Source organism: Triplophysa rosa, unplaced genomic scaffold (assembly GCF_024868665.1).
Source record: "Triplophysa rosa unplaced genomic scaffold, Trosa_1v2 scaffold36_ERROPOS532353, whole genome shotgun sequence".
NCBI lineage: Eukaryota > Metazoa > Chordata > Actinopteri > Cypriniformes > Nemacheilidae > Triplophysa > Triplophysa rosa.
In genome coordinates this window covers 56,685-79,263 of record NW_026634375.1, presented here as the reverse complement: position 1 = coordinate 79,263, position 22,579 = coordinate 56,685, and the positions used below count along the sequence as shown (strand labels likewise).

General features: G+C 41.8%; 1 protein-coding gene and 1 non-coding gene across 2 annotated transcripts; both read right to left on the bottom strand.

The window, feature by feature from the left end:
- Positions 1–1,065: 1,065 nt before the first annotated feature.
- On the bottom strand, positions 1,066–21,981 carry kpnb1 (karyopherin (importin) beta 1). Its single transcript, XM_057328108.1, has 22 exons — positions 21,711–21,981; positions 20,766–20,824; positions 19,869–20,051; positions 19,094–19,294; positions 17,677–17,829; positions 16,341–16,400; positions 16,139–16,228; positions 15,950–16,060; positions 15,764–15,865; positions 15,446–15,670; positions 15,166–15,357; positions 14,937–15,067; positions 12,906–13,053; positions 12,749–12,820; positions 12,510–12,654; positions 12,354–12,436; positions 12,016–12,123; positions 9,874–10,017; positions 9,637–9,742; positions 9,446–9,560; positions 2,659–2,820; positions 1,066–2,485 (listed from the first exon to the last, which is right to left on the bottom strand). Coding segments are annotated over exons 1-22 (2,631 nt in total). The 5' UTR covers positions 21,751–21,981; the 3' UTR covers positions 1,066–2,484.
- LOC130550619 (small nucleolar RNA SNORA79) lies at positions 12,183–12,325 on the bottom strand. Its single transcript, XR_008962457.1, has one exon. It is a non-coding gene; the product is annotated as a small nucleolar RNA SNORA79 (small nucleolar RNA).
- Positions 21,982–22,579: the final 598 nt, after the last annotated feature.

Below are 22,579 nucleotides of genomic sequence, written 5' to 3'. Positions count from 1 at the left end.
ATACATATTAATCTGTAGTTTTTGTGTGTGTAAAGAAACATTTAAAATTTGTTAGATAAATAGCAAATAAGATATTATAAATACGACACATTGTTTCTTAACCTACATAGTCGGCAACAATTTCACTTCGAGTCCGAAAAAAGAAACTTTAGAAAGATACAAATATAAACAATTCTGCAAACTATGCATGGCAAGCAACAACAACAAAAAACAGATAAACACGGTGGACTTTTATCATTTTTGCTTCATCTTTTCTCCTAGACCCCTGCAACCTTCTGGCGGGCCCCGGACCCGTTTGAAAACCCCTGACTTAGACAATATATAGCAACAAAAGACAACCTCATTGGGTACTGCTGGCTTATTCTCAGACCATCCAAAACATCAAAACCCATCCGTTGGGGTTTTACCTGACGGCCCATTGTTGGGTCAAACATGTACATTATCAGAGTTAATTGAACCCAACAGTTGGGTTCATCCTTTTTTAACCCAACACTGGCTTGAAAGTAACCCAGCATTTTTACCAAAATCTTTTGTTGCAAAGTATCGTCTAGGTTGTGTTGCGTTTAGCAGTGATTAATAATGAAATGGGTGACTTGTCAGAGTTCTAAAGGGGATAAATTGTGGCAGGTCACTCAGCAGAAGCATCTGTGACATTAAAAGCCCCATTGTTTATTTCAAGAGCAACTCTCGGAAGAAACCGAAGATGTTCTCGTACAACATGCCAGTCTACTCAAATGTGGTTTGATCGGTTGTGATGAGGTTTGAAGATGCATTAAAGGCGGCAAGCAGTGATTTACCGATTTTCCAGGCGTTCATATTATTTTGTCCAAGCCTGTAAATCAGGTTTCTGTATGGGCTCATTTCGTACTCTGAATACACCATTTAATATAGAGGTTTACTTCTTTTTCCAGCCTCCATCTTTCGAAATGCATCTCAGGGAATATGAACATATAAAATTTGCTACATAACAGCACAAACAACATGACTTGACGTATATGATATTGTTCCAATTATTATCTGCAAAATCACAGCGCAGAGAAATCGCATCAAAACACCAGAAAGGTTTTCATGTCGTCATTTATTAGCTTTATAATGACTGCAAGAAACTCAAGCTGACGATAGTTCCCAAACTGCATCATGTGAACATCAGGTCCAAATATTCAATACAACGCAGCACTTTCACCATCACGCTCATATTTCACTCCATATGGGTTTCATTCATCAAACGTAAAGTTTTGTGGCATTCTTGAAGCATTAGCGCACTTTCAGTAAAGAAACGCAACAATCTGTCAGAGAAGCCTCACATTAATAATGACATAAAACCAGTTTCACTTTCATCAATTTCCTTTGCGATGAAAGGCAGCCAAAGTACCACAAATGCTAAGGAAACGTTAAATTTTATTTTTTTTCATATCAATGGAAAAATATAACCTCATACAAATGTCTGATTCTGTCCATTGTCATCGTTTAAAAGCTCAGTGAATGACTTGAATGAAATGCTGGCAAAACACACACACAACACACAAGCAAAGCACATCAATGTAAATGAAACAGTGACATGTTTATTTGGAAATTTGTGTGTTAATGAATGTATAAGCACATGTCCATCATCAGTACTCGCATGGATTTGGCACTCATTATCCTGCAAATCAAATGAAGGGGGAATAAAGTGAGACGTGTAAGTGCTTGCCGATCAGATTCCACCTCTCCAGTGGCTGTGTTCCTCTATTCCTTCCCTTTGCAGGTCAGGTGAAAGCCCGGTAGAGCCCATACTAACATACTAAAGAGAACTAGAACTTAAAAGAAAAACCGAAAACAAAAGTAAGAAAAGACTGCAGTGAAAAGCAAGATGAATGTCCATCATCTGGTTCACCCATCGCCTGCTCGCTCTCCCATGTTCATGTTTACAGAAGTGCAGTTCACGGAATTTGCAACAAGATTTCTAAGGTTTTATTTATTAGCGGTTGAAACATTAGAGGGGATATAGAGCCCCTCCGCTCATTCACACACACACTCCAGTCACGCCATTATAAACTCCAGCAGCAGCATCAGCATCATCTCTGCCCCGTGTTCTCATGTCTCAAGTGCATCGCGCCATAGGGAACAATCCACAGTCCTAACTTTGTTTTTAATAAGTGCCAAAAAAAGAGTGTCCACAGATGAGTAAAACAGTCCTGTCGTTCACTAACCAGGGACAGATATGAGCGTGCGCCTGCACTGAATGTTGTCTTCTACAGTTTATTGGTCAGGTCAGAGAGAGTCCACACATGAGGAGGGCTTGAATCGGTGAAGGTTTTGGGCCGCTGTGTTTTCTGCTGGAATTAAATTCTGAAGGTGGTGTGATGTCTCACGCTTTCTCTCTCACTCTCTCTCGCTCACATTCTCACTCATCTCAGCGCACACATCACTTCTGCTTTGACTTGTGTTCAAGACAGAAGAAACCTCAGTGGGTTGGATTTCCATTACTCTTTCCACAGCCAGTAATCTGGAACACACACACACAACAACAACAACAACAGAGAACACATTTAAAACAGCGGCATCCAAAGGTTAGCGCTCAAACCCGCACACTATATCTGTAGCATGCATACTGTAAACACATCGACCGAACTCTAACGATGAGAACGAACGTCAACTCATGGATCTGTCGTCACGCACCAAGCTTGGCTCTTTAACTTCCGCAGCTCCTTTGTGGCCCATGTGGCCAACGTCTTGGTCTTGCTGGTCTTGGACCTCCGGCCTTCTGTCAGCAGATCATTGATCTGAGGTCGAACCTCCACCAGCTTCATGACATCTTTGCCAAAGGTCGTACACAGATCACTGAAGAGAGATCACCAAATCAAACCCGTTCGTTAAGAAACACCTAAACAATGTGTTGCTGAACACTTACCACAGTTACACAATGTGTACAAATCTATAATGCAGTAATATTTTATACAAACAACAGTGTTTCCCATTACCTTAGGGGGGCACCCCGCCCCTCCAACGGCACCTCCCGCCCCCCTTGAAGGTCAAGTTAATTTCATTTTTTATGTAGCGTTAGATCACAAGAGAAGTCATTTAAGGTCACCTTTCCTATATATCATGTCTATACCTTGTTCTCCTACTAAAGATAAATAACAATGCTATTTACTTTGTTATTTACATGGCGGCATGTCATTTCTGTTTCTACGTGGTCGAGCCTTTATAATTCTCCTCTGCTCTCTGTATCGAGTTCCGACCCGAAGCCGCACGCACGCACGCGCTCACACGCGCACACACACACGTCTGGTTTACTATCTCCGTGGGGACAGTCCATAGGCGTAATGTTTTTATACTGTACAAACTGTATATTCTATCCCCTATCCCTAAACCTAAAGATCATAGAACACTTTTTGCATTTTTAGATTTGTAAAAAATATTGTTCTGTACAATTTATAAGCTTTTTTTGCCCCGCGGGGACCTCAATTTTGCTCCCTACAGTGACACGAGTCCCCATGTGTTGGTGTATTCAGGTTTAGGTCCCCACCAGGATATACAAACATGAACACACACGCACACACACAGACAGACACGTGCGCACACACACACAGGTAAGCACACTTTCACCAGCGGACAGAGAGCGCATGTGGGAAAATATGTCGCATCAACCACCTGAAAAGCAGATAAATCATTGCGTTTTTAAACGCTCCCAGGGTGGTGATAATGCGCATGCCCTGCCCCTGAGCAACAGTCCAGTTACCACCGGATGACAGGTTCTCACCCAGATTATCCTTCCTTCCATCCGGACCGCGAGACATAATGAACCATTAAAAACATCAGACTATTTCTGTGGTTTAAATTGAGCAGCGCGTCTACATAACTGAGATGTACACATCACGCTCACTCAGGGACATGTATGTTGATTATATTTTGCCGCTATATCCTCTAATATCTTTATTTAGCGTCAAACGCGCTTTGTTTGAACCCTTTCCGCTCCGCGAGCGCTGCTTCTCCCGCCAAAGACGCATCGCATATAAAGACCTGCAGACACCAAGAGCGGCTCAATAAATGGACACTTTTACTGTAACGCTTAAGTAAAGGAAAATGCAGCAGTAATAAAGTATTTTTAGCTGTCAGTCAGTTTCCTGTTTGCTATATAGGTTTGTGACAGATTATAAAACATAACGTCTTGTATCTACATACAGCATTTATGATATTAATAGCATAAATAATCAGCATGTTAAGAGCATTTCATTGTGAATCATGTTTTAATTGGAAAGAATATTTAGAATCAGTCCTAGTATGAATGGCATGGAAAGTATGGAAGTAAAATGGAGACAAATGTGTTTGAAGCAAAAGGACGTGCTGAATAGCACTAACTGAACAAAAATGCATTGTATTAACAGTGCTCGCATTTTAAGGTTCTGCAATTCAACATGGTTGCATATTTAAGATGTGATTTTTTCAAATGTAAAAATTTCACACACAGTTTCACAGTTTAAAAATTCAATAATCAAAATTCACCTTTTAAATTCACCTTTCATAAAAAAAATTCAACTTGTTATAAAATACAAGCTTAATATTCGACAGACAATTTCAGTCCATATAATTTCGGTTTAAATTCAAATCCACAAATTCAATGGTTCAAATTTGACTTCAAATTCAAAGTTTCACATCCGGGAATCCCAGGAGAAGCAATAGAGCGCCGATTCCGTCCATGCATGATCTCTACCTGCTGCCTGACCGCTTCACCAGCAGAAGGTGCAAGTCGCTTCTGACGAAGACCAAAGCAAGACATGCAGATACTTTTATATGTTTGCAGCACAGTCCACTCATCTGCTCGATTAAGTGAATTTATTTGATCTCATAGATCTCTTCTTATGCATCATCAAGAAAAAATGTATTGTTTCTTGTACTGGCAGCTTAGCTCACCACTATCAGCCCTGGAACGGACATGGAGCACGGGGACAATTCCAGGTGGCCTGGAATCAGTGGACTAGTCATACATTTATAATATTAATTTAATTATTTAAATATCCTACCCGATCTACTAGTACTGCCTATCTATACAGTAAGAGTTTATGTTTGTATTTGGCTTGCTATTTATACGCATTCATTACTTTTTACGTGCATATGATTACCCCTTGGTATGGTGTGGGTTAAGTCGGTATGTACATAAAAAGTGCACGCAAAACACATGCGTATCATATGCACGCAAAATATAATTTCTGTAGCTCGCCAAATGCAAACATAAAATCGTGCTTTTGATAAGCACGATCTTAAGTCATCAAATAATGGTTTGAGTTTCGAGGATGAGAAAATTGTATGTTACAGTGAATTACTGAATCATACTGTGTTTGAATAAAATAAGCTAATTGCATGAAGCTATTTGAATGACACATGCAATGGTATCTGATTAAATGTGCCAGAAAACAAGACAACAAGATTTTAAATCATTACATTAGTTACATAACACCATCACATTAAACTTAACATTTAAATTCAAATAAAACATTTTATTTCGGTTTAAAACTAAATAGGAAAAATAGCAATAATTATACATTTTAAACAGACAATAGTAGTAGGCTAACTGAAATAGTAATGAAAACAGATGTAAGAACAAGCCATGAACAATTTTTCATCAGAACGTAAAATAATCTACAATATAAATAACAGTCTTTTCTTAAAAACGTAATTGTAAAATATTTAGTAAATGTAGGATATAAATGTAACTTAAACAAAGGAATAACTACACCACTTAAAAGAGAAATATCAATGGAAATAATTATGCCTATACTTTTCATCTGAAATCTGAGAACGCAAACAAAATAAAGCCAATTGTAACCTATTGTATGAACGAATGAATAAAAAAACAAACTGAAATACTGCAACAATAAAGACACCTATACCTATTAGTTCTGGTATTATGTGAGAAATACGGCGGGACATGCTAAAATTATTATTGTGTCATTTTGTGCTTTTTGCATTCATATTTAGGGCTCTTCCGCATTTCTGTAGCCTACGGTTATTAAAAAGGTGTAGGCTATACTAATCATCTGGTCTGAAGATTAAGCAACATTAAGCGTTTTAGCACGGTACACCGGCCGTGATGGCGTGGTCCGTGGACGCTAAAGGGACAGAGTAGGCTAAAGGAACTTAGCAAATCTTGCAAGCTTATAACGTTTTTGTTTCACCATGCCACCATACATGTTGTGGATATTCAGCTAAATGTTTAGCATAAGTTTAAAGAGGGTACATTTGATCATTTAACTGAACTGTACACATGAGACACGTACATTACGTGCTTTCTCCAACGTGGTTTCAGTGTATTTCTGTCATTTAAAATGCATAAATTTAACAATATGTTGACTTATTATGTGAGCATATAGATTAAAAATGATTATACTAAATCGTAATTTCGTTTTGATATGTTATATTAGTATTGGGTAAGCTAATTAAAAATAAAGACTATAGCCTAATATAAAAGTATACGAAATACAATGCGCCAAACAGCAACATCTACAGATGGTTGTGTATATTGCCATGGAGCACTCATATTGTTTTCTGATCAGTAATTAAATATATTTTTCACTGCTCGGCCATGCAAACTGACTTGCGTTGAGGTGTATGTTAGAGAGGTCCTCGTGTGTCCCAGCGGCTTCGGGTCTAAAACATTGACAAAATATGCCTTGGGCACAGGTCGTGTCCGATATGGCATCGGGTCTCTGGTGATTTATAATGAATGTGCTTTTACCAATCGCCCCGAAAGACACAAATTAATTACATTTTATGGTTAGGTAAACAACAAATATTTGTTACGTCAAACTTTACAAGACATAATTAGGTTAATATACCGTGAGTGATTGACATTTTAGCATTTAATGAACAGACAGCAACTCAAGCAATTAGCGTGTAGTCATACTCGCATGTTCGTGTGTGGCACATTATTGGGAAACACACACAGCATGCAACAAGTGTTTTTATCTTTGCGCTTAAAAACCATCTTACAGCTGTATAGATCCATAACGCCGTGAGGCATCTTGCTTGGCTGCACAAGACGTTTCGGGTCTAGTCGGGTTCTAAAGAAAGTGCTGACTAATTGTATATGGTCTATTTTATCTGGCCTGCTCAAGAAGTTCGCTCGGCTAAAATGTCAGTTTTTCTGTCTCGTATTAACAAACGAACGTTTCCACAATTCCACAACATCCAGCATTTTCTGAGAGTCTCAAATTAAAACAAGATCATGCGAGGAAAATAAAAAGAATGTTTATTGAGATTGCAGCTACGTCACATAAACAGAAGCACATGGGAGAGTATGCGTTAAAATCAGAGCATTTGTCAATAAGCTCCTAGTTGAGATCTCAGTTATTTGACTGCTTCAAACACAATACATGTCTTGTAAATGCTGATGATGCATAGTATTTATGTGAACACGATGTGCTGAAGTAAAAAATAACTTAATTCCTTCGAGCCAGAGCAGGAAACCTAAAATTTCTGATGTTGATGATGCATAAGAAGAGATCTATGAGATCAAATAAATTCACTTAATTGAGCAGATGAGTGGACTGTGCTGCAAACATATAAAAGTATCTGCATGTCTTGCTTTGGTCTTCGTCAGAAGCGACTTGCACCTTCTGCTGGTGAAGCGGTCAGGCAGCAGGTAGAGATCATGCATGGACGGAATCGGCGCTCTATTGCTTCTCCTGGGATTCCCGGATGTGAAACTTTGAATTTGAAGTCGAATTTGAACCACTGAATTTGTGGAAGCGAATTTTTAAACCAAAATTATACGGACTGAAATTGTCTGTCGAATATTAAAGCTTGTATTTTATAACAAGTTGAATTTTTTTAATGAAATTTAAAAGGTGAATTTTGATTATTGAATTTTTAAACTGTGAAACTGTGTGTGAAATTTTTACATTTGAAAAAATCACATCTTAAATATGCAACCATGTTGAATTACAGAACCTTAAAATGCGAGCACTGTTAATACAATGCATTTTTGTTCAGTTAGTGCTATTCAGCACCTCTTTTTGCTTCAAACACATTTGTCTCTATTTTACTTCCATAGGAAAGGCTGTTAGTAACTTTGTAAGTACTCCTGCTCATGATACATTTATTTCAGTTTGTTGCCAGTAGTTTTTTTAAATATTAAAATAGACCACTGGGACTTCGCTTCAGCACCAGAGCCTACAACACATTCTCTCAGTTATCAGACCTTCTGTGTTTCATACAGACTGTGGCTATCAGAATATAAAGTAAATGGCCTGATAAAACATTGATTGATTGATTGATTGATTTAACATTATTTATTAAAAAAAGTATTGTCCGGACCTCCGCCGCAAAACAATATAGAGACCGCAGCTCCCCCAAAGCCTTAAACCTAGAGGAAACACTGAACAATATGCTGACATATGAGTGGACAGGAACAACTGCCTAATATACAGACTAGACATGTGCCGATATTCGGTAATGCGATTAATTGCGGTAATGAATTAGCACGATGTTGTTATCACGGGCACTTTCAAATACCGCGAAAACATATAGATTTTTTTAGAACGTGTATTTGTTTATTTTTCATCAACCGGATAAAAGTACACTGCGTGTATGCTGCGTAGGAATGCGCACTCTGGTCTAAACAATCCCGTTCCCCATGTGGAGATGCCTACACGTGTGTGTGTGTGTGCTGCTGAGCAAAAGACACCTGCGCACTCTGATGTAAACAGTACCACATGGAGAGGAAGCATGGCGGAAGGAGGAACGCTGCCGACGGTTTATCCCCCTTCTAAAAGGGTGAAGTCTGAGGTTTGGAAATATTTGGGGTTAAAAGTAAGCCGAGTAATGAAATTTGACAGTGTGGCAGAATAATTATTTTAATTATACGTTGATGGAACGCAATAAAGTCATACACTGTCACAAAGTGCGAGTGAATTTGCTGTTTATAAATGTTTAGCTTGCTATAATAGTTAACACACTGGCTTGGCTTGTTATTCAAACAATAATAATAATAATAATAATATGAAGTGTAGTACTAGCATTGTACAGACATAAGTATATTTAAAAGCAGTTAAGAAAAGTTGTTCTTTTGCAGTTTGCACTTTATTCTGTTTGAATAAACTCACTTTATACATCATTACTGTGTGTTGTTTTATTTATATTTAAATGTTTGAGGTTCTCTCTATTACTTAAAATAAAGTTGTTATCAAGAGGAAAACACTGAAGTTGGTTTATATTTCCAACCTGCATTTCTCATAGAATTGAATACTGCGATAATACCGTTTACCGCGATGATACCTTAATCAATTAATCGGAGCATGGAAATTTGATACCGGCACAAGCCTAATACAGACTCATCTTCATTAAATGGGCTTCTCTCTTCAAAACACTGTTTAATGACCCATTGAAAGACCTCGAGAGATGCCAACCTAGCCTTCGTCGACATGAATAAATCCTACATTGCCGTTTATATGAAGTAAGATCTTACCCAATGAGTCCTACAGCATTAGCAACAACTCCATCTGAATGATCATCATCCTCGGCGATGTGATGAATGAAGGACAAAATAAACTCCACACGAGGCTGCACCAGCATCACATCAGCTGCACACACACATAGGGTTTTTATTATTCAACGTTCAGTCAACGTTCAGCCATTTCAAGGTCAGACTATACTTACGGTGTACATTCTCCTGGTCTCCCTTCAAACCCTGAATGATGCCGGTGTACGCCTCCAGACAGCCTTCTCTCAGCTCATTCAGATAATCCACCATATCATAATCCATCTGCAACACACACCAGCACACCGTTGTACTCCACAAACAAATAAAACACCATCTGAACCTCCCAGCTTGTGGTGCAAAGCCAGTAAACTCAGAAACGGTCATCAGATCACAGTGGAAGTGACTGCTCTTACCTTGTCCACTTGTGCTTGTGAGGCCTGCTGTAAAGTGTCCAGCACAATATCCAGATACTTCTTGAATTCACCTCCAATGGCAAGAGCAATATCCCCAAAGACGGACAGAATCTGTGGTTTCACAGACCTGTGCACATTCTCATTCTACAAACACAGACAGTTTCAGAGACAATCCTTCTGTGTACAGCGTCAAGTGTCCAGTAAATACACTGAGGGATTTTGTAAGTTTGCCTACTTAACGTAAAAGTTATAGACGCTTCACTTTTTTGCAAGTTTATTTTAACTGAGAGAAACAGAATTTAAACCACAAAATCCAGAAAAACACATTATATAAAGGTTATAAATTGATTGGCACTTCATCGAGTAAAATAAGTATTTGATCCCCGAGCAAAACATAACTTTGTACTTGGTGGAGAAACCCTTGTTGGCAAGTACAGAGGTCACTCAGACATTTCTTATACTTGGTCAGCAGGTGCACATGTGTCAGGAGACATTTTGGTCCACTCCTCTGTCAATCTTTAAGGTTTCTTGGCTGTCGCTCAGCAAATTGGAGTTTTAGCCTCCTTCACAGATTTCCAATAGGACTAGGGTCTGGACACTTAATGTGCTTCTCCTTGAGCCACTTCTTGGTCGTCTTGGAGATATGTTTTGGGTCTTTGTCATGTTGAAGGCACGACCCATCTTCAGTGATCTAGTTAAGGGGAGGAGGTTTTACGGTACATGGCACCGTCCCTCAGCCCCTCCATGATGCGAGGTCATCCTGAACCCGTAGCAGAGAAAAAGCTCCAACGTTTCCAACACTGTGCTTCTCTGTAGGGATGGTGTTCTTGGGTTCAGTCAGCATTTCTCCCCCTCCAAATATAGTCAATTTTTGTCCCATCTGACCACAGCACTTTCTCTAAAGCCTTTTCTGAATCATTTTGATGTTCATTGGCAAACTTCCGATGAGCCAGACAGGCGTTCTTGAGCAGGAGGACCTTGCAGGTGTAGCAGAATTTCATTGGTGTTACCAATGATTTGCTTGCTAACTGTGGTCCCAAATGCCTTGAAATCATTAACACGCTTCTTCAGTACTCCATTGGGGAAGCTCCAGACAAAGGGCAATTGATGGTTATTTAGTATTTCTTTTATTACCAAATAATCATATCAACAGTTATCTCTTCCTCACCAAGCTTGTGTCTGGTGTTCTTGAAGCCCATTCCAGCTTTGTGCAGGCCTATAATCTTGTCCCGGACATCATTTGACAGCTTTGGTCTTGACCATGGTGGAGAGGTTGAAATAGAAGACACAGATTCTGTTGGCAGGCATCTTCTATATACTTATCACACGGCTCGTTGGAATGCTTGATTCTGATTGGCCAGTCACGACATTTGCAGGTTGGTTATTCCCAGATAACAACCTCTCAAAACTCACAACACACGGTAGCCCGGATGCAGCAATCATTTTGACAGGTTTTTTGACAAATGAAATATAAATATGTCTTTTAATAACATATATGACATCAGATTTACAAATGATTAAACCAAATTGCCTGTTCGTGACGTTTGAACGTCGTGTCTAACCTTAAAACCGAAAGTAAACGGATTTACGCGGAAGGTCTGCATTCGGTAAAAATGAGCTCATAAAATATTTCAAATTCACATTTTATGTCCAGTTTGTTTCTCATGTGGCAAGTAGGCGTGTAATAAGCGGGATAATATTCTCGCAGCCGGCTGTTATCTCAGAAATAAGACCCTTCGGTGTGACACAAGACCCCCCGCTTCTTATTTCTGCCATAACAACCGCCTGCCTGTACATCATCCCTCACATAAGCTGACATAAGGAGTGCTTTCACAAAGTGACAGGACTAATCTGTGTTCCATATAAGCACATACCAATCTGTGGGAGAAAGAATTCTTGCTGGATGGTATGGGATCAAATACTTATTTTACTCACTGAAATGCAAATCAATTTATAACCTTTATATGTTTTTCTTTGCAGATTTTATTGTTGATATTCTGTCTCTATCCGTTACAATAAAACAACCATTACAACTATAGACTGATCATTTCTTTGTCAGTGTGTATCCTGTGTGTATTCTGAGAAATGACACCGATGAGTTACATGAAGTATGTACTGTATGTGACGTGACGTGAGACTTACACCGAGGTTCTCCAGCAGTAACTGCATGATTTCATCACAGTAAGGCAGAATATTGGCCATCAGAGCTCGACACAGATCACACACCAACCCCACCGCAGCCAGACACACCTGAAGACACAACACCTTCTTTCGCATCACTTCACAAAAACTACAAATATTCTGTGTAGAGCTGTAGGGTCCTGCAAAATCCAGCGAGGCCACGAGCAGCCGCGAGGCGGCGACACGCTGGGTGAAGTAGACTCAGCTTTCTCTATGACGATCTAAAATCCCGATCTGCACGAGCTCAGAGCAGCGGGAGGAACAATCGTCAACACGGCACAATGTCGCACAACACTTACCTGATATTCAGCGTAATTCTTTAGACCAATAACCAAGAAGGGCTTGAAGGCATCCATGTATTTCAAGAAGTCACTGCCCAACACTGAAAACACAGAAAAATAGAGCGTTGAGCATCTGCTAACATGCAGCCCTCACTCGCTCGCTCACTCACTCACCCTCCACCAGAGTACTGACGGCCATGAGCGCGTCCTCCTGAACGCCACCCGAGCCAGCCGTGCTCTGAAACATGCGCAGCAGAGACGCCATCACCACATCAGAGATCTGCAGCGCGTCCTGATGCTGAACCTTCCTCAGCACGTTCTGTTAAAGCACACAACAGGTCCAGAGTTCAGTACAGACACACAGATCACACGAGCGAGCGCTGATGCGAGAGAGACGCTGAGAACATGCTGACCTGCAGGGTGGCACACAGCAGAGACTGCAGATCATTGAACTGGATTCTGTCCGATGTGCTCTGGATGTGAGACTAGAGACAAAAGACAGACATCTTCTCAAACACGTCCATCCAAACACCCAGCTGAAGACGCCTGAAGAAGAAAGCGTTTCCTCACCTCCATCTGCAGGACCTGCTGCAATCGCTCCATGATCACTAGAGTGGTCTTCTGTACGGCCGGGTAACAATCCTTCGCGCTGTTCTTCACTATCTCCATCAGAGCTTCATACGCCGCGCTGCGCAAGTTATTCTGATGGCCATCCGGCCTGAAAACAAACAAACAAACAAACCCAACACTAATAAAACAAACCGTCAAACAGAAGAGGGCCTGAAATGCTGTAGTTTTGACACGCAAACATTTTTGCCACGTAGGAAAATTGATCGACTTTCTTCCACAGAACACAAAAGATGATATTTTGAAGAATGTGGGTAACCAAACAGCACTGGACCCCCTTCACTTATATTGTACGAACACAAAACCACTGCAAGTGAATGGGGACCTTTAACAACATTCTTCAAATATCTTTTGTGTTCTGCATCCTAAAGGTTTAGAAATGACGAGTAAATGATGAAAGAATTTTCATTTTTGGGTGAACTATTCAACTACATTTTAAAGTTTGAAAGTGGGATATCAGAATAATCAAACTAAAGCACGATAAAACTTAAAGCTGAAATAAAAGATCAGTTTTTGAGTTGTCAAAAACAGATATATTTTTTAATAATTTTATTATTCATGTTTATGAACAAAAAAATGTGCATTAAATTGTCACTTAATGCACATGAACTCTTTTTACGAGTACTTGCTAGGCTTGTTGTGATAGTCTGTGTCACCGGTGATACCCGGTGTCCACCCACCAACCGATTACATCACCACCGCACCGACCCCCACCGTCATTTTTATTTTTATAACAATAAATTGTTTTGTTAAAGAGTAAATTATAGATGCATGTCTGGACGCCTCCGCTGCATTCAGCAAAGATCAACAGCAGGTTGATTTTATTTTATTCATCATGTGAGGAGAGTGAAGTGAACTGATAAGACGATGACAGAGGCTTTCTGTCAAAGAACATGTAGTAGAATATGAGCACTGTCATCAAGAGCTGGTAAAGTTTTCGTTTTGGTCTAATTTTCAAAAGCGGGTGCCTTGCCATTTATTTAACATAAATGTTTTTCATTTCGTATTCCCTTTCTTATTTGTTTGTTTGTTGCACAGTGTGTGTCGTGATTACTCATTTTGTTAAAGGTGCCAAAGAATTGATTGAAACAATATGTTAAATTGTTCTCTGATACCTACATTGAAGGTATGTGGCTTTATTAAGTGCCAAAATGATCCAGAAACGGTTTTACATGTCCGTTTACAACCCCAGGATTTCTCCCTAGAATGAAAAGGTCTGTTATGACCTTATTTGGAAGGGTCATGAATTTTAATGTTGAGCTCTCCTCTGATTGGCTGTTTCTCTGCGCCGGTTCATGCCACTAGCTCACATAGCAAACGGATCGCTACTGTCAGACGTGAAATGGAAGAAGTGGATAAAAGTCAGAATTGCCCCCTTCTTAAATGGTAAAGGTCCGAAAAGCTGTCCCTTTCACTTTTGTTATGTGATTCTCGCTGCTCTGTGCTTCAAATTGCATTGTAAACATATATAAACAAGGCTTAAGGGGCATATAAACCCGCACGATACAGATCAGACGCGTCAGACTTTATAATTGTGCAGCTCGCGCTGTTTAAAGACGACGCTCCGCTTGCGCAGACCCGCCTGACTTTACAACTGTATAAAGAAGACGTTAAGGTTTTCTATATTCATTTCTTATTTTTTTGCACAGTGTGTGCTGTGGTTATTTGTTTGTACGGTCTGTGTTTAATATAACAAATAGCAAATGTCATTGTAATTTTTTGTAGTTTTGCGTGTTTTTATTAAGAAAGACATTGAACCCACTGTTAATTCAAACCATTGCCGTTCCAGAATTGCCGCTAATTCAACCCTGAAAGTAAAATGCGTTATGCGCACAGCCGTATCTTCGACCACCCCACACCAAAGCAACGGTGTTTTTACGCTTCTATTAACCGGTGGGAAAATTAAATCACGGCCACATCTCTAGTACATGCTAGTGAGAGACCTGCAACAACACTTAACGTCCTCATGAATACCTGTCTGTGGTCTCCAGAAGTTTCTGGACGATCAGCTCAAAAGATGAGGACAGACAATAGGTGCTGGGTTCCTCCTGATCATCAGCGGCGTCCGTGGCCTCATACGCCGCTTCAGCCAGACTGGAGAAAGCCTGAAAAGAAACGTTCGTTTTGACTACAAAGAAGTGCAAAGGCGAGAAACTTGTGACCGCAGTAACGAATCAGACGATGAAATCAGTGTCATCATTACCCAGCAGACATTGGAGGCCACGCGAGGCTCGGCCCCAAGACCCTCGATCAAGCACTGGAGCAGAGGGGCCAGATACACCTCATTGATGGCCGCCTCGGGCAGAAGATCACAGATGCGTCCTAACGTCCAGGCCGTCGTGTCCCTCACCACCACACTGGGGTCCTTCATCAGCTCGATGAGGGTGGGCATGGCCTATCACACACCCACACACAGTCATTTCATCTGAACATCGCAGCACACACACACATACTCTGGTATTTCTTCTGAAGATGAGGGTCACCTGAACGACGAGCGGCTTGAGCTGGTTGAGTTCAGGTCCCTCCAAGATGGAGCCAAACGCCATGACGGAGGCGTCCCGGTAGCGCCAGTCGGGATGTTTGATGTGTTCCTTGATAAAGGGCAGGACGTGCGGGACGACATCGTCCTCGCAGCACGTGGCCAACAGCATGAGACACACACCCGCAGCCTTACACGGGTTCCAGTCGTCATCATCGTCGTTCTCATCCTACAAGGAAACACATCAAATTGTCCAAAACGATCCGTGTTCAAACCTCCTGCTGCCATGGAGAGGACCACACACGCACATGTTGTGTAGTACCTGTTTGGTGAGCGTTTGTGTGAGGATGGGCACCAGGTACTGTAGAGCTCCTTTAGCATAAAACTTGCTGGTGTGCTCTGGAGGACGTCCCTGTTCAGATGCCTACAGACACAAACACGTCAACTGTCATGACTCTTCATTGACAAGAACACACGTCGTTCATTCAGTGAGCGTGTCGAGCATCACCTCTGTGGCTTCGATGGCCAGATCCATCTCCTCGTCACAGACGTTGGACCAGAACTCAATTCCCTGTAAGGCCACTTCATCAATGTCACTCTTCATGGCCTCTATTGTGATCTGAAGAGAACGAGCGCGCAAGGTAAGTTCATGACACTCACACATCACATCACATCAGTGCTGAATGAAAACACTCACAGCAAACAGCGCAGGGCCCATGTACGTCTCCATGTACTGATAATATAAAGACATGATCTTCACCAGGTTCTGTAGCGCAGCCACCCTCACCTACAGATCACAAAACAGCAACACTTCATCCACACACATACACATGGGTCAACACGGCTTGCTGTCCACTTCACATAATGTGATGACGGTGAACAGAGCTGATGAAACTCACCCTGTTGTCTGGACACTGAGTGGCTTCACAAACCACCTGCATGATGAAGTGTCTTTCTGTCTAGAGAGAAACACAGGACGACACTTCAATAACCAATCACATGAAGACAAACGGATCAGACTGAACACTGATTTTGTTATTAATCAAGAGAGAGAGAAGATGCTCTGTGCCAAACCAAACGCTCCCAAAGCACCACAGCATTACTGGATTCAATGAGCAGGACATAATTGGGCTTTCGCACCGCAGGAACAATTTCATAGTTCCGGGTCGATTTGTCAGAATTGCCCACTTTTCCGGCCGGAATTTTAATTTGGGAGAACCTTTCTAGGAGGAACACTTTAGCACTTCTCCGAGACAGGATAGGAAGGACCTGTGACGCAAGCAAACGCTGATCGGCCGAACACCGCACCGATCACAGGTTCCTCCATCATTCTGCTGTTAAATGCCATTGCTGTCGACCTGCTTACGTCACTAAATAGTTCCTTTTGCTGGTGCGAATGCGACTGGGGAAATGGCCTGAGGGAAAACTTCCTTCGCATAGGACAGCCCTCTTCACTCGTTTCAGAACTTTGTTCCTGAACTCATCCAGTAAGAAAGCGCCTAATGACACTCTGGGAACAGTCTGACAGGTGTGTAAAATGTATACAGATTTATTTCTAAACACTATTAACAACCATTTCCAATGAAAAACAAAGAAAGACATTGATGAAAAACGTGGGTCCAGCAGCTAGAGTGCAGTTTGATAAAACTGAGAATTCCAAGTAAAGAAACCCTGAGATTTGACATCATAAGAGTAGTCCACACCTTCTGAAGCCAAATGACAGGTAGTTTGTTAGAAAACCCCTCACCGAAACAATCATATTAGCACTAAAATCAGATGAAGTCACATCAAAAACTTCAAATCGCAATATCATATGACAACTAGTTACCAAGACATGGAAGAACCAATCTCGAGGGTTCTTCCTGCGTGCATTGTTGTCTGTAACTGCAGTTGTGGCATTAAACCACTACGGTTTCATTATCAGCACACGTGTCATTTTTTGTAATTTCTTGTTAGGAGCTATATTATTTTATTTAGCTTCTGTTGCACGTTTATTTTCTAAAGGTTTCTAAAATGAACGTGACACGCCATCACAGCTTTGCAGATAGTGATTTAGTTTGGCGGTGCTTCAGCCCTTTCATAGCTGCTTCACATCTGGTCTCTGAGTTTTAAAGTCCCGCCCACAACTGTGCCATTACACACCCACTGGCCAAAGATTTAACACACCCCAAACCCCGCCCCCAGAATCTCCTGACTAGCACAGCTGGGCTATCATAAGCGAGGATGTGGCAGTACCTCTTTATCAAAGTTAGCTTTGGTGAACTCCAGCGAGTTGAGCAGTGCATTAGTGGCGGCGAGTTTGACGTTGTTGCTGGGCTCCTCCTTCCTCATGCCCTGTATGATGGCCGTCAAGATCTGGTTGGCATTGTCCTGCAGATGCTCTGGATCCTGACAAACAGATTCAGAAAAGGTTTCATGTGAACAAGAGGTCTTACGGAGTAACAGGGCAGGGGTCTCATTTATAAAACTGTGCGTAGGAGTGTACGTGTGCCCAAAAGCCAAAACTAGCGTACGCCAAAACATCTTCAGATTTATAAAACCGTGCGTACGCACACCTGTAAGCAATACTCGCTTTATAAATTACAGATCACCTGCAAGTGTTCATACGTGAATCCCGCCCTGTACACGCCCATTTTTCCCATAAATAGTCAATGCAAAGCACCTCATGAATGCCGATTCATATGAATAAGCCTGGCATCCAATCCGCTTGTTAAGCCTGACGTCACGCACCATAATGGACGTATACTGTATCCGGGTCCAACCGCTATCAGATGCCATAGGAAAATATAACAAAAAATGATGCAAAACTGCCGAAAACCCCCGATCCCATCCTTTATCGCCGTAACCAAATCACAAATGGCCACACATGACATTCACAAATAATAACAATTATTAACAGTTATAACAAAGCAGAAGGTCTCTGCAGCATTTAGACGGATCATTAACGCCTCATTCATTAGTGGTGTCCTTCACCTGAGATCACATTTGAAGACATAATTGTTAAAGACGATGTTTCTTCATTCCGGTTTTGTTATGAACATAATTAGGACTGATAACGAGGACATTAAGAGAAGGGATTGTGCGAGAGCTTAATGGCTGTTTTCCAGACTTTGACATTCGATGATTATGTGCAGTATTGAAGGAATAGCTATTTATTTACACTGTGTTCTGCAGTTATGGTATTTCCTGTAATCCATGCAGTCGGATCATCTCCTCCTCATGCGCTCATAGTGCGATGGTGAGACAGCGTGATAAAAATATTTAGATTGAATTTTTATTTAAGATTTAAGTTGGATTTCCAAGAAGATGCATGAAACAATTATCACTCTATACAAGCGCAAATAACTCTGCAGATTTAATCTTCGTGATCATGTGGATCTTTAAATGTGTGTGAGGCATTAATGCTCATAATCGTTTTTATCACACTTACTTTCTGCAATCAAACTTGAGTTCGCTAACTCACCATCGGAGTCGCCAAACTGCCGTCTCCAAAATTTCCGTACGCATGGACCAGAGTTTGCGTGCAGGTGCAAGTTTGTTTTTATAAATCCCTTCTTTTGCGTGGGAAGTGGCGTACGCCTCTTTCAAGGCATGTTTTGTGCGTACGCAACGGTTATAAATGAGGCCCCAGATGTGCGAGACGAGGACTTACGATGTCCTGGCAGATATAGCCAATGGCCTCCAGCGTGGACTCTTTCATGTGCTCTGTGCTGCTGGGGTCCGTCACATTGGCCACTAGCTGAGGGATGAGCTCTGGCCACTGATTCACCGGGATCTCAGCACACGCGATACCAGCCACACACTGAGACGCCGAGCTCGGCCTGTACGTCTCTGTGCCGAGGGTCTGCAGGACCTGTACAGCAGAATATAGTCTCATTACAAATGTACTCGCTCAGCTTTTGAACGGACACGGATCAATCCATTTGATCCAACAATATACACATCAAATGAATAACTTTGATCATTTATAATACCGTTGTTCTCCATTTGAATCTGTTATGAAAGCAAAGGCAAAGTTTCAGTAGCGATTACTCCAGTCAGCGCCACATGATCCTTCAGATGGCATTCTAATACACCTCAATGTGTTACAAAGAATTGGACTTTCCATAAATATTTTATACAGCTGCATCGTATTTAAAGCAGTAAATGAAACATTGGCGTTTGATGTCTTTATAGTTATTTATGCATCTATTCATATACAGTTTTACGGCTCAGGCAACACTGTTTATAAAGTGTTATGTTTTGCTACACTAATCATTTTAAAACGGATGCGTTAATTAATGGGTTATACTGTTCATAACCATAATCAGGATGGGCAGAATCTAACACTGGCTGAGCTCTAGTAAAGAGATCATGGCCCTTATTTAGGTCCTGCGCGATAATCAATCATCATTTTTACTAGAACGACATTTAAATTCCATGCTTACATAATTCTTGATCTCTCTGCGAGCGCTAGAATCGATGGCCAGCCATCTCTGCTGGTACCGTGTCTTGACGTCTGGATCTTTTGATGTCAGAGAGTTCTTCACCTGCAGACCGGCAGCCACACGAGCCACCTGTGTGTTCCCGGGATTGGCCAACACCTTGGACAGCTCCACCAGGAATGTCGGCTGTCGGAAACCAAGAACACTGACGTGAGACAAAGCACGACTATATACCAAGCATCTCACGCCACAACCAAAGGAAAATCACTCGACCGGCATTTCAATCGGACACTGCCTGGGCTGGCCTCGCCTCGCACGCGTGTACTGCATAAACTTGCATACTGAAAGCAGTGTTCTTCACAGGTATCCTTATGCAAAACAGCTGTTGGTTAGCTAGGCAGTGAGCTCGTAAAGCAAGTTGTCATTGGATTCAGAAACAGCCATTGTTTTCTCGATCTGCCTTTTAAAAGCATTTATTATGAAAAAGAAAAAGAAAGAAAGACCAGTTTGTGATATGAACATGGTGATAGAGGCATTCAACACGCCGTCTCGCCATCAAACATGACAACCAATGAGATCTACAGTTATATCGGAACGTAGCACTTGTTTACATCTGACGAGCTCACACATATGAAGAGTTTTCAGAAGTCATTTATTAACCCATTGGATTTGACTTCAATGAGAAATGTTTGGACATTGGTGCATACAATAAAATGAAAACACTTTGATATCAATAATATGACGCGTGTTCAGCTTTAGAAATGAAGTCATCTTCGGGAAGGTGAGGAAACGATGAGAGCCGTTTTTCATATTTCTTTCAGATGATATGAAGTATGACGGCGTGACTGTGATGCCGTGTGCGCTGTTGGCAGACAGCAGTGGATGAAGTTCTGATCTCACCAGGTTCTCAATGGCCGCCTGCTCCAGAAACTTCTGCGCCGCCTCCAGTTCATGGCGATCTAAAACCACAAATCGTCATCATTACAAACATCGCATTTTTACTCTCCCGCCAAATACACAACACATTCACCTCATCACATGCATCTGGGTGCGCGTTTAAAATCACCACGTTGCAGTTCACGCGCACAAATCACGCCACCTTATAAACACACTCGCGATCATCTCATGTGCACGCTCAACATGTGCAGTTATAAAACGGAAGTTTGGTGGATTGAAGTCATAATGTGCCGATGAACACGACCGTGAGGCAAAGAAATGCTAATCATGCTAACGGCTAGTCACTTCCTGACTGACTTGCTAACCGGCTAACTTCTGCAGCACTAAAGTGCGATGTCGCGTGAACATCAAACTATGTTGGTGTATATGTCAAAACACGGCTGGTCGACAGTTATAACTGATTCGTCTACAAGTATGTTGGAAGTAAACTGCTGTGTGAATGGAATAAGCGACAGTAACTTAACGTACAGGCCGGCAAACACACACTCTCTCTCTCTCCCTCCCTCTCTCTCTCGCGCGCGCACACACACACACACACACACACACACACACACACAACACACCAAACAGACACATGCGACATGACAGTGTTTGTGTGCTCGCGCTTAGTGCTAATGAAGAGCATCAGGTGTATGAAAGCGTGTGTTAGCGTGTTTTACTAGCTGTATTCACGCAACATTTGTATGTGTGTGTGTGTGTATGAGAGACGCGCGTGGCCTTGGCTTTATTAGCCGCCCGCTAACACACAGAAGCCCACGAGCGAACGCGCGCGCACGCACAGAGGCGTACGTTACATACATACAAACAAACAGAAAGCAGTTCGTCCGCCGGAACAATTAGTCACACGTAAGAATAAATGACACACTCGTGAAAAGAAGTGTCGTGTACCTGGGGACACGGTTTTCTCGAGGATTGTGATGAGCTCCATTCTGACGCGCGCAAACGCGACGAGATTTCTGCAGTGACGCGGACGGGAAGGCAGGGGTGAAGAGAGTTAGCCGTTCACAGTCAAACACACGTCCACGCGCGATAATGAAGACTATCGTGACAAATTCTCGCTATCTACACGCGCGGTTAAGCGCTTCTTCTCGTATGCCGACGTCGCGAGGAAAAGGCCGCGCGGAACTCCCGCCCGCGGAATGATATCACGGACTGACGTCAGGAAACCCCACCCATCCCCTCGAGCGTGCATCGTCACAGACTTAACGTGGAACTGCGCAGACGGGTCGGTGTATGACATCAAAGTATCGCGAGAACCATTCGAGAGCTCTGAACTTGAGCACATCGAGGTCAGAGAGTTCTGTATGAAGGTATTTTGGGTGCACATTTGAATTTTCGTAAGGGATTGTCAATGTAGCTGACCAGCACACGTATTTAAACTAAACCAATGTATTCTATGGAGATTAGTGATTTTAGGGCACTAAAGCAGCTCGGGATGATTCTTTTCCATCACTTGCGCTTCAAAACTAGCTGGTCTGACCTCTGCAAGTGCACAAATCACTTTTGCTCCACACATCACACAGATGTGAGAGAGTGTGTGAACTTGTGTCCGAGACTCGCAGCAGCAGATTCAAGCACTTGTAGTTGTGTTCTGGTGTTTGTGTTAGAAAGATGTCCAAGAATAAAACCTTTCATTTGTGAGAAAATATTTGACGAGCATTCATCTCTCACTGCATGAATTCCCATAAACTGGTCTGTGAACGCTTGCTTTTGGTGCAGGTGTGTGAATGTGTCTTGCGCCATATTTACTGCACGAG